This window comes from Vitis vinifera, chromosome 8 (assembly GCF_030704535.1).
Source record: "Vitis vinifera cultivar Pinot Noir 40024 chromosome 8, ASM3070453v1".
Classification (NCBI taxonomy): Eukaryota; Viridiplantae; Streptophyta; class Magnoliopsida; order Vitales; family Vitaceae; genus Vitis; species Vitis vinifera.
In genome coordinates, this window is record NC_081812.1 from 11,189,425 (window position 1) to 11,202,483 (window position 13,059).

At 34.8% G+C, this 13,059-nt stretch overlaps 1 protein-coding gene across 1 annotated transcript; it reads right to left on the bottom strand.

Annotated features, from left to right (window-relative positions):
* Positions 1-887: 887 nt before the first annotated feature.
* LOC100255032 (alpha-soluble NSF attachment protein) lies at positions 888-10,940 on the bottom strand. Its single transcript, XM_002266206.5, has 9 exons — positions 10,701-10,940; positions 9,953-10,002; positions 9,789-9,861; positions 8,207-8,286; positions 7,651-7,802; positions 2,761-2,920; positions 2,633-2,680; positions 2,126-2,206; positions 888-1,206 (listed from the first exon to the last, which is right to left on the bottom strand). Exons 1-9 carry the CDS (start codon positions 10,843-10,845, stop codon positions 1,126-1,128), a joined length of 870 nt encoding a protein of 289 aa, XP_002266242.1. The 5' UTR covers positions 10,846-10,940; the 3' UTR covers positions 888-1,125.
* Positions 10,941-13,059: the final 2,119 nt, after the last annotated feature.

Sequence of the window (13,059 nt, forward strand, 5' to 3'; positions counted from 1 at the left end):
TTGCCACTAGACTTATTCTAATGAATTGTGCACTCCAACTTTTGAAGCTCTTTTACAACATGAGAAGCAGAGGAGGGCCTCTTATTGACCCTCAATCCCACCACTTTGAGACCTTTTCTAACTTGTAGCCTTCTCAAAAGGGACTTGACTTCTTTTTCAAAGCCTTCCATTGGCAAACTTAGAAACTCATTGACGAAGACAAAGTTCTTGAAAGACAAATCAACGAGGCTCTCGTCAAACCCAACATCATTCACACCCTCCAAGTCCGATCTAGGGCAACTCTCTTAAAGAAACCCCTTCATTGCACGATCTAAGGTATGTGCACTTCGTGTTGTGAGAAAGAGACATTGGGGAAACTAAAACCAAACCCTTGTTGGAAAACAAACCCACATGCCCATCATTGTCGCCTTTATATTGAAAAGAAGACCCCTCAAATCTACTCCCTCCATGGAGCAAGGTTGTTAACCAAAACCAACGTAGTGCCTCCCTCATTGAACATTGAAGAAGAAACAGATAGCAAAAGATTTACCCCCCACCCTCAAAGCAAAAGATGGAGACTTACCTTCACAACCATCGAAAAGCCATCCGTTTCCACCAAAAGGGCGACATCTACATATGGCGAGCCTGCCTCAAGGCTTTGTACTTTCATCAAGCTACAAGGGTCTGGAAGAGGCTTTTTGAGATGACTCTAGAAGCCTGTAATATTCAATGCATTCTCTGAATAAAACATGTGGATGAAAGCAAAAACACTTCACTGACCAATCCTTGGTTCTTTTCATTCAGCACCAATCAGAATACAAATATCAACAACAGGTTACAAGTTCTTCCACATAAATAATCAAATATGCCACAAATAAACCTTGAAGTTTATCAATGTTGAACAAGAATGAAAATCACAATCAGACAACTAGAAATCATTATAAATTCAAAAGCGGTGTGAAAAATAGTTATGGGTAACAATCATGCCTTACTAGATACAAACCCAAAACCAATCTGGTTTTTTTTTTTTTTTTTCTTTTTTTGTATATTTTGATTTTTAAAGTGAAAGAAGCAAAATGACAATACATTCATTATTCAACAAAATGACAATACATTCATTCAACAAAATGATAATACATTCATTATTCAGGTCAGATCATCCTCCTCCAATTCTTTGGCCTTCAGACTTTCCTTCACTCTCAGCAAAAGGGTGGTTTTCCAAGCATCCTAAGCAGCACAATATTTAAGGTCAGTTACAACTTGAGCAGATTAACTCATGTTCACAAAATCAGCAGCTAATACAAGGAGTCAAAATTAAGTATGCACATAGGGAACTACAGACCATGTAAATAAAATATAATGGAAATAGATAATGGACTTGGTGGCCACAGAGGTCGCTTATGATGATAGTGCAGCTAGCTACAGGATACTGCTTAAATTAACATTATATATAAAAACCAACTTCAAAAAGGTTTGATCTAACCAATTGAACCCAATCTGACCTAATGTGCTGGTACCATACCATGCAAAAAATAATGGTGTCAAACAATTTTTGTTGAAATTGTACTAGAATTTCTACTATTCGTCTTGGTGCTACAAAATGCCAAAACCAATGTTGAGGATTACAATTTTGAGGTTCACATGACTATACGTTAATTGGATCAAGCCATTAGATAGCATAAAATAAGAAATAAATAGTTGAAATCAAGTTAATTTATCAATAGACCTTACAGTATCTATCAAAAATTTGATGAAAGGTCAAGAAATAACAGATCTAGTAGCTTTAGTCCACCACTTAGAATTGCAATCATCAGAACATGAATGTAAGTAGGGTGTTCATCTGACTATCTTTTCACATGTTTACCACAAGCATAACAGACTAAACAGTGTGGATTCAATTTCTAAAGAGAGAAATAAAATAAAACAAAGAAATTATCTAACACCTGTAAATCCATTTTATCATTTTTTTATTATTTACCATTGGTTCTAACAAAATATTTCTACCTGATAGTTCAATTAAATGAATAGTACAAAAAAATGGTTCAAGTTCACTAAACTTGGATAATACAGGATATCTATGTTACTCCAAAATCCAAATTAAGGAGAACCAGATAAACTCAGATTTCAAGGGCAGAAGGGAATATACCAGTGGAGTCATGCTATCGAACTCCTTGACAACATCAGTGAATTTTGCAACATCTTCTTCATCAACAGCAACAGCCAAATCCTGACAAAATAAATAAACAAATAAACAATATTATACATAGTCATATTCTGACAAATTAACAACACTACCCCTTGTTTAGCTGATGCTATGTAATCACCACGAGACATTATCATGATAGAGCAATAAACAAGACAACAAATCAACAAGGTGTATACCAATATTTAATTAAATAAATAACTACAAAGAAGAAATTATATTCACTATATATATATATATAGTGAGACAGAGAGAGAGATGGAGAGAGATGGAGAGAGAAGAAGGGAAAGAGATAAAATATTATAAAGCACTACAAATTTTTAAAATCATAAATTTAGCCAACTATATCCAACAATCAAACATGAAAAGACAGTATGAACAGAAGGGCTTTGCAATACAAGATATGCATGACAAGATACAAGCCTTACTACCCTACAAATCACCACTTACAGCTAAAAGTTTGTACTCCCTTGTTCTTGAAAAAGTTGGATCCAATTCCTGCACAAGCATTTGAAAAATTTTCAGATCTCTATTCTGGGAAGAAATTTAAATATGCTGTAGGAAAACAAGAATTGGACCTGGTATCGCTCCAGTGAGTTGGTTATGGCCACAACATCGCCTTTGCATAGTTGGCAAAGGCCAGCATTAAGAAGATGCCCTCTAACTCCATATTTAAGCAAATTATTGTTGAGTGATTGTCGTGCTATCTCTTCATAAATCTCAATTGCCTTTGGATATCTGATAAAAAAAAGGAAAAAAAAAAAAACCAAATAAATTTGACCACTCATGGTTAAAATACCTCCACCTTTATTTTCAGATATGTTTCACATTAGGAAAATGGATTATTTTTTAAATTCAAAATGTATTAAAAGAATCAAGAAACTATGTACCATCTAGCCTGATGAACAGACCCCACAAACCCCACAAAATAAGAAAAACCAGTAAAATTAGTCAGCCCAGATGAACAGACCAGTTTAGCCAGTTCTATAATAACTGAATAAATTTTTAAGTGTCCGAGTAAGTGGATAGATATTCAAAAACAAAATAAAGAAAATGAAATTCAAGTTTTCATGTCCCACACTATCACACCTAGTACTTTATATTGTGACTAATATACATATGTGCTGTTTTTATTCCTTTTTTTCTTTTTTGATAGCTAATCACAGATGCATTAAAAGTGCCTATCAAAGGGGTGCACAAAAGTATGCATGAGTGTATACAAGGAACCAAAGGCCTGAAAAGCAGAGGGGAACACAAAAAAAAAAGACTCCCTCACCTTTCTCATAGCTCAGCTAAACAATAAAATCAAAGATAAGGTGCTATCTCCTATATGCATCTTAACCCATTCCAGGAACATGTACATAAAAGATTATTTAATTGCTTTTTATTTATTTTTATTTTTTTTGTAGGTATAAAAGATTATTTAATTGCTTGATCTGCCTTCTTGGAGTTCTCAAAAGCTCTCCAATTTTTCTCCTTCAATAAGCTCTCAAATAAATACCAAGGAGCTACTCTCCACAATTTCCTTCCATTCTTCCATACAACGATCCATGCCAGTTGAGAAGAACACCTTTAACTGAGGGCATCACCCACTGAAAAAAAAACTGTCATAGCATGACCACTTTGGAACAATGAAGGAGGATATGATCCACTGTGTCTTCCTCTCCTTTATACAAATAACATCTACTCAGCAACCTCCAATCCCTCATTTAGAGCTGATCTAGAGTAAAAATTTTCCCCATGAAGCTTCCTAAGCAAAAAGAACTCAACCTTCATCTGGACCCAAGGGGGTACAAGGATTTAAGTGTAAAAATGTCGCTCTTTGATTCTTGCCAAACCATGATGTGTCCTCTACATCCCTTCTAATCATTTACCCTTGCAACCTCATAAAACAAGCACCCACCTCTCCAAACTCCCATTCATTATTGTGTCACCCCTCTCTCTCTTTGCACGAACTTTTTATTTTTATAAGCAAAGAAATATATGCCTTTTTTTTATAAGCAAAGAAATATGTACTTTTTTTTACAAGCAAAGAAATATGTGTGCGTGCATATATAAAAAGGAAATATGTATACCAGAGTATATGAGCTACATATAGTGGGCACTAAGTTGCAAATTCACCAAAGAGAAACAAAAAACCCCTCCCTCTCTCTCTCTCTATCTCTCAACATGATCCTTCCTAGTCTACAAAACCAATAAAAAGCATTGAACCTTCTTTTATATACATCCCAACCCAAGCTAACAAACTACTTAGAAACAACCATTTCAACTTATTTTCAAACTGCTCCTCGTTTCCAAATGCTTCCATTTTCTTCCAACAAAAGAGCATGGCAACCTAAAAGTGTTTATCCGATTGTGGAAGGAAGCACCTAAACTACACCAAACAAGGAGAACAACAATTGTCATAGAACCCTAGACACAGTGCAATGAAGAAGAATATGATTGATTGATTCTACTTTGACTTTACATAGATAGCATTTGTTCGTCAGCAGCCATCCGATTGATTGATTGATTCTCATAGAACCTAAAAGAGTTTCTTCGATTGTGGAAGGAAGCACCTAAACTACACCAAACAAGGAGAACAACAATTGTCATAGAACCCTAGACACGGTGCAATGAAGAAGAATATGATTGATTGATTCTACTTCGACTTTACATGGATAGCATTTGTTCGTCAGCAGCCATCCTCATCTATGAACCTGATCTAATGCCAAGACTTTTCCACAAGTGGCTTCCTAAGTAAAAAGAACTCACTTTCCTTGAGACCCAAGAATTCCAAATTGCGCCTAAAGGGAAGGTGATTGAACTCCCTAGCTCCAAGAGAGAGTATAGGGATTTCACTAAAAAAACATCATTCTTTGACTCCTAAATCATCCAATTGAAATTTTCCTTCCTCAATGACTTGTCTTGCAACCTTGAGAGAGAAGTCTTAGTAGCTCCCAAAGTCCCAATCATTCGAGTGTCTAGAAAAATGCAGATTCTAATAACCCCCCGCTCCTATCTCATCCCATATATCTGCCAACCAAGAATTTTTTAGAGAAACTAGAGCATACAAGATAGGAAATGACACCCTTAAGGGTTCCTCCTTGCACCAAATGTTCTCCTAGAACTTCACCCTTCTACTATCAAATCACTTCAAAAGCAACCTTACTATTAAGGAGGTCCCACTCTTCCTAATAGCTTTCCAAACTCAAAGCCCATATTTGACTCTCACTAAGCAAGACTTCCTACCCCCTTCTTCCTTCCCATACTTCCCCTCTATGACCTATTTCCAAAAGACTTCCCCTTTAGAAACAAATCTCCAACTCTACTTGCGCAGGAGAGTTTTATTAAGAGATGAAAGACTTCTAATGCCCAAACCTGCATTCCTCCTATCCATGCACACAATGTCCCGTCTTACAAGATGAGACTTTTTCTCCAATGTCCTACCCCCACAGAGGAAATCTCTTTGCAGCTTTTCTAGTCTTAATCTTACCTTTCTATGAAAGGAAAATTAGGACATGTAGTAAATAGGCATATTAGATAATATGCTTCAAATCAAAATGAGTCTTCCCCCTTTTAGAGATATATTGTATTTTTCACATTGACAATGCTTTGCAAAACCTCTCTTTCACCCTGTCCTATACTAATGCTAATTTGAAAGGGGCACCCAATGGCAGACCTAAGTAAGAAGAGGGAAACTATCCACCCTATAACCCAACTCCATTGCCAACTCCTTCACAAATCAATTCGTTTTTTTCCAAGTTTATTTTCAGCCCCAAATTGCAATAATTGAAACTGTTGACTGCTTATTGAAGATATAGGTATATAATCAAATATCATTTGAGTTGGATGCCTATCGAACAAGATATCATTTGACTTGTTTCTTCTAGTAGAACAAACCAAGCTCCAATTATTTCACATTCGAACTCTAACACTTATGATCAAGTAAAGGAGAATAACATGTGATCAATACAAGAAAGAAGTGAACCTTTCCCCTCTAGCATTTTTTGGAATCCATAGGTACTTGTGAAGGTGAGATTCTTTGCATGGAAGCAACCTAGGGTCAGACCTTAACTCTTGATCAACTTAAAAGGAGGGCATGGACAATGCCTAATCAATGCAACATGTGCAAAAATGAGGAAGAATCAGTTGGCTATTTGCTTCTCCATTGTCCTAAAGATAGTATCCTATGGCTAATTGACTTCTCTGTTTTTTGGAGTAGCTTGGGTGATGCAGTCCACTGTAAGAGGAAATCTATTGGCATGGATTTTTTTGGGAAAAGAAGGAAAAGATATTGGAAAGCCTCCTTATGCTTGTTTTGTACGTTATGGAAAGAAAAAAACAGGAGGTCTTTGGAAGATTCAGAACAGTCAAATTAGAAAATTATTTCATGGGTACTTTTTAGGAATGGATTAGAGTGTACATAGGCGACCACTCTTTGTCAATGATTAACTTTGCAGATTGGCTTAGCTTAAAGTAAGGAGAGGGAGATTGTTTTTTGTGTCTCCTTTTTAAGCATGCCTTTGGTGGGCATCAAACATATACACTGTGTGTACGTTGTTGTGCTTTTTTCTTAGATGTCCTTAATATATATTCGCTATTTGCCTATAAAAAAATGTGAGGGATGCAAGAAATACAAAAAAGAAATATCCACAGCAAGAGATCAGCTTATAAATTATCATGACTAAAAATAACTCATTCAAATAGTAAATACACAATCATATCAAATGCTTTCTTGGACAGCTTCTAAGTGTGGCGCTTTCTCAGTAAAGTCTCTTTATTCTATTTTGGAGCCCGGAATTTCTCCTTTGTTCCCTAGTGGTAGTATTTGGAGGGCGAGTGTGTCTCCTAAGGTGGCCTTCTTTGTTTGGGAGGCTTCCTAGGGTAAAGTCTTAACTTTGGAGCAACTTCAAAGGAGGGGGTACTCATTGGCAAACAGGTGTTTTCTATGCCTTTTTGAAGTAGAGACAATGGATCACCTTTACTTCATTGTGTAAAGACACGGGTTCTATGGAATCTTCTTTTCTCCCTTTTTGATGTGGCTTGGACTCTTTCGTGTACAATGAAGGAAACTCTTCTTGGGTAGCATGGAGCGTTTGTGGGAAAGCTCGTAAAAAGGCTTGGCAAATGGCCCCCTTATGTATATTTTGGTCAGTCTAGAAGGAAATGAATTCGTTAGCTTTTGGGAATGAGAAGTTTTCGCTTCAAAGACTGAAATATTCTTTTGTATGTAATCTTTGGTCTTGGGTTAGGGTGTTTATGGTTTTGAACCCTTCTTCTCTTGTAAGTTTTTTAGATTGATTAGGGTCTAAGTAAGGAAAGGTGGTGTATTTCTCTCCGTTCCCCCTCGGAGTGCTACTTTGGGCTGTTTTTGTATACTCCCCGTATACTTTGAGGGTACTGTTTTTGGTGCTTCCTCTTCTCGTTTAATATACATCCTTTTATCTATCAAAAAAATAATAATAATAATATCAAATGCCACTTACTGTTCTAGTTGTGCAGAAAATTGTGCAACCTTCTGCCTGCACTGATTGGCAGAGGTTGTTACCTCTTCACTTTGGAAAAGTTCAGCAGCTTGATCAAATTTTTCAATGGCCTGCTGAAGGTTCTGGTCAACCTCATATAGCTCACCAATTTCCTGAGTGAAAAAATATAAATCAAATCAGCTAAGTTATTTATAGTTTTATCACATCATATGATTGTAAAAAATATACTAAATGTACATCGATGCAACAAAGTGTATTAAACCACATTATTTACATGTTTTTTCAATTTGATAGTAAAAAATCAAATGAATTAAAAGTGACTAACAAAAGGGTGCACAAAAGCATATACAACATTGATAAAGGCGCTAAAAGGCCCAACAAGGTGAAGAAAGCCACAGAAAACAACTCTCTCTCCCTACTTAAGGTTCAACCACATTATTTACATGTTTGACACCAACGCAATTGGATATGTAGATATAAGAAGGAAAATGCATAATATAATTGGGAAAGGATTATGCATTTGAGAGAACTTAATATGACTAGGTACAAAATTTACCTTGTAATATCTTGCAGCCATGTTGAGTCTACCAATTTCCAAGAAAATAGCTGCTGCTTGCTCTAAGCATGCTATTGCCTCTGCAGAGAACCCAATACCAAAACCAACAATAAGTTTAGATTGGCCTATGTTTAAGGCAACAATATCATACAAATGGAAATGGAAATTTTCTGGAAATGCTCGGGCATAAGTAAACAACAAAGAGGTCACATGTTTAAATTAAGATCAACTAGAATAAATTCAAAACCACCAAACAGAAAAAGGCACTTCCTGTATAGATGCATTCAAGTGTACGATTTTTTTATGCAAATTCTAGGTAAAATTTTGGGGAACCAAATGTGTGTGTGTGTGTGTACATATATATAAGAGCACAATTGTTTTATTTAGTAAAAATGATGCAATGCAAATAAGAGATTAAAAGTTTGCCTAATTAACAATTTAAATTTAACAGCCAAGAATGAGGGGATTTCAAACTTCAATAACTTAGAATAAGTTGGGAAAATATTAGTGTGAGACAATCTAAGGACCATTTCTTGCAGAATGACATCAAAAGCCAACGAGACTATACTCTATAATGCAGGTCGCAACTAGGCCTAACCCAGCCCACGTGGCCTAGCTCAAGTGGTAACAGGTTGCGAAGGTTTGTGGGAGGTTCCGAGTTCAAGTTCCATTGGAACAAAGATTTATCTATCAAACAAAACACAAACCTAGGCCTAAGTGAATGGTGGATGATAAGTGAAGTATTGCATCAGAAGTTGGTGCAACCATAGCCTGCACCAAGGAACTGTGCCTAAGTTTAGGATACGAAAACCAACTTTAATTCTGTACAATCTAGAGTCAACAAGAAAATAAACCACTCTGAAGGAGATGCAATTTGAAAAACAATGATGTTAGGGGCCAAGAACAAGCTTCCTTGGACTACAGAGCAATACATGGTCTAATGGACAAATATTACCATTTGGACCACCTTGAGAAGCCAACAAAAGGAAGAGATGTTAGCACGACATTAAAGGCAAAACAATTAATCTCCAATCATTTCCAAAAAAAAAGAACCATATGGAATCCATGACAAGAGTGTTGAATGTTACCCAAGTACATTCCATAGCAACCTGAAGGAGTTTTACCCCTTAGGATTTATAAAAACAATCATAAAAGAGAGGCTTCAGTCTATTAGCATGCAGTTTGTGCAAATAAAGCCAAGTGGCACTAGTAGGGGTGACGATTTCATAGCCAAAATAATACATATGTTAATCCAACTTGCAATGTATGCACACCCTCCTCAAATTATAAAACTAGGCGTCACCATCTAGTTTTAAGTTCTAACAACATGGAAATCATAGTAACTAGGACTCTGACCATCCCAACTGACCACCCAAAAGGCATTATTTTATTATATGATACCTTACATGTGATCTTAGTGCTCTTACAATAGCAATGACCTGACAGAATGCAAATCATTTCCTATTTGCAAATCAAACAAATTCGAAATTGCAAATCACATATATATATATATTTCATTCTAGTCTTGTGTATATCTATGATTATTTACTATTTAACTATTATTGTTCAACAGAATGCTCACCTTTGTTAGATGTTTTCTTATAACAATTTGCAGCATCAGCATAAGCATTAGCAGCTTCATGCTTGCTATCCAACTGTAAATAGTAAACCAACAACATCGTAAATAAGGGCAGGCATAAGTAAGGGAATGATGCTTAAGCTTTAATTAATACAAAAAACATTTACCTTCAAATGACAATTAGCCAATTTGATGTTAATAGAACCAGCTTTATCCCCTGAATAAAAACAGAGAGACCTATTAACTAAAGCATCATTGGTGAGGATTTCAGAAATACTTTTTCTTCCTTTTGAAGGTTAAAATTTCTTTGAAGTGGCTGTCAACTGTTTCCAAAGGAAATATAGGCATTGAAATCAAACAAGCAATGTAGAAAAATTCAAAGATGGAATAAAGTAAATGCCCATACGTACATCAAAATAAAAAATTAAAGAAAATTAGATCACCATTCAAAACCGATGATGAATTGTTATCTTCCTATTCTGTTGGTCACCAAGAAAGATGTAAGGAAATCAATGAGACCATGGAATCTTAAAATAGGTAGAGACTGGACTGGTAGTTTTTAACTTTCAAGGCCCAAGACATCTTTTCTCTAAAATTCTCTAGAATCAAGCAGAAAATTTAAGGTAATTTCAGTTAAATACTTTCTGATGACCTCCTCACTTCATAAAAATTCCACTGTCTGCTCATCAGTTCCTATCCAGTATGGAATGGAACCCGATCCTTCCAAATTCCCTTAAACCTCTCCTAGATTGCCAAAAAAAACTCGAGAAAATAACATTTTGAACAAAATTAAACGGAACTAAACCCTAAATCAACAATATCAGATAGTGTGCAAAATGAATAAGCAATCAATTCAAAATTATATTAAATCACACATAATACACAACCATTAAACAACTGAGAAAAGAAAATTACATGATTTTGCGAGTTTGAAGGAATTGGCAGCTTTTTCGTACAACTCTGCAGCATCTTCATACTTCGAGCCGAATAAGCCCCAGCCACTGAGCTTCTTCTCTGCTTTCTTCTCGAATTCTTCTCCTTTAGTTATGTGATCTGCCATTTGATTGCTTTGCTTTCAAGGAATTTGCAGAGAGTTTTGGAGGGGAGAAAGAGGAATGAAGCAGGATATGCGATGCTGTCTGTTCCGATTCTAAAATGGTAAGAGAAAAGTAAAAGCGCGTGATGGATCAAAAGCCCATGGGCCCACTTCAAAAGGCTGGGAGGTGGAATGGGCCAACCCAGTATCATTTTAGCTTCCAACCTGATTTTTCTCTAGAATGGTTGCTCACTGTCTTGGCAGGTTGCTCATATGGATCGCAACGGGCCGGATTTGGGGGTACATCGCCCCTTCCCGACCCGTCGGTTTATATAAACCTACATTCATACCCATACCGTCCCCCATTTTTTACTTTTAAAAGTTTTAAAAATTAAATATATTTTATAAATAAATAAAAAAATAAACTTTTAGAACTTATTTTATTTGCAAAGTATTTTTTTATTATTTAACGTGTAAAAACAATGAGAAAATAAAAAACTAAACTATTTCAAAATTTAAATACATTTATAATTGAAGTGGGATAATAAGGGAATATCTGAATATATTGTAAATTTTAAAAAAAAATCTAAAACTCACTCCCAACTTATTTATTTTCATCCTAAATCATCCCATTAGTGATTACGATCTTCTGTATTATGGTCACTACAGATAGAAGATGGTAGTCAATTAATCTCTTCTTTTCTATACTATAAAAATATCTCACTTCATGTGTTTCATATTTTTCTATTTATTTTTCTTTTATATATTTTTTTAATAAAAATATAATATATTAAAAATAAATAAATTACATGTACCATATAGAATGATATACTCCTTGAATATCATCCTCTAACTATTTAAGAAAATTAGCATTCCATATACAGGATGCCAATATATATAACCTCATTTTGCTAATATATCAAAGACCTATTTGCTTATGTTAAAAGATGATTGTGACTATAGTTATTAAATTCTTTTAAAATAATCTATTGTCTTTAACAAACATATCTACCTCTCAATTTTGTTAATCAAATCTTTGAATTTATTGCATTCATGCCGTGTTAAATAGCATATACAATATCATCTTTAGAGAACCATATATTCTACGGTCATGATAGAAGTGGTTTCAAGATATTTGTTATAAATTATAGACTATATACACTCAAAATAGAAGGAAATGTTTCTTTTCATTCATATGTTTGTAGTGAAATGATACATCAATATTTGCAAGGATCAATCTCAATTAGGTTGCCTAAAATCAAGCTTTATTATCACCTTAATGACTTGTCTACAATTAATGTACAACTAGATTTACAATCAATCAACCTATAAACGAAAATAAAGAGAATTAAGGATAATTACAATCAATCAAGAAATCTTAGTACTCCCCTTCAAGTTGATACATAGATGTCACACATGGCTAACTTGTTTAAAAACTTTGAGAACACTCAATTTGCACCACTTTGGTGAGAATGTTGGCCAACTGGTCTTCTGATTGAATCTTAGGCAACTTTATAATTTTTTTCATCTAACTTTTCCTTAACAAAGAATTTGTCTACCTCTATGTGCTTTGTACAATCATGTTGAACTGGATTATGGGCAATGTCACATGCAACTTTATTGTCACAATAAAGTCAAATTGATTGTTGAGATGGATAGCCCAAATCATTTAAGAGTGGCCTTAGCCATAATGTTTCACAAAGTCCAAGGGTGAACATCTATATTCAATTTTTGCACTTAAGCGAATTATAATATTTTGTTTCTTACTTTTCCATCTAACAAGGTTACCATCTATAAAAGAAAAGTAATCAGAAGTACATCATCTATCATCTATTACTCCAACCCAATTAGCATCAATATATGCATTTATGCTTTGATGATCTAAATTTTCGGTAAATAAAATTCCCTTTCCAATAGCAAACTTTAAATACTTCAAAATGAGCATAACTGCATTCATATGTTGTTTTCTAAGATTATGCATAAATTAGCTAACAATACTCGATACATAAGCAAGATTGGGTCGTATGTGAGCTAGGTACATTAATCTCCTCATAAGTCTATGGTATTTCCCTTTACCAGTGGGTATTTGATTAAACTCAACATATCACTTTGAACCTTCTTCCATTGGTGTATCAACTAGTTGACATCTTGACATTCTAATCTCTTGTAATATTTTCTTTTAAGATAGAAACATTCCTTTATTCGATTGAGGCACTTTGATCCCAAGAAAATATTTCA

Bases quoted from the DNA above. Each gene is read 5' to 3' on its own strand.
- LOC100255032 (XM_002266206.5), bottom strand. From the start codon at position 10,845: ATGGCAGATCACATAACTAAAGGAGAAGAATTCGAGAAGAAAGCAGAG. The intron at 7,803-8,206 runs GTAAATTTTGTA...TTTTTCACTCAG, and splicing joins TGGCTGCAAGATATTACAAG to GAAATTGGTGAGCTATATGA. The intron at 2,921-7,650 runs GTAAGTGGCATT...TTTTTTTATCAG, and splicing joins TTTTCTGCACAACTAGAACA to ATATCCAAAGGCAATTGAGA.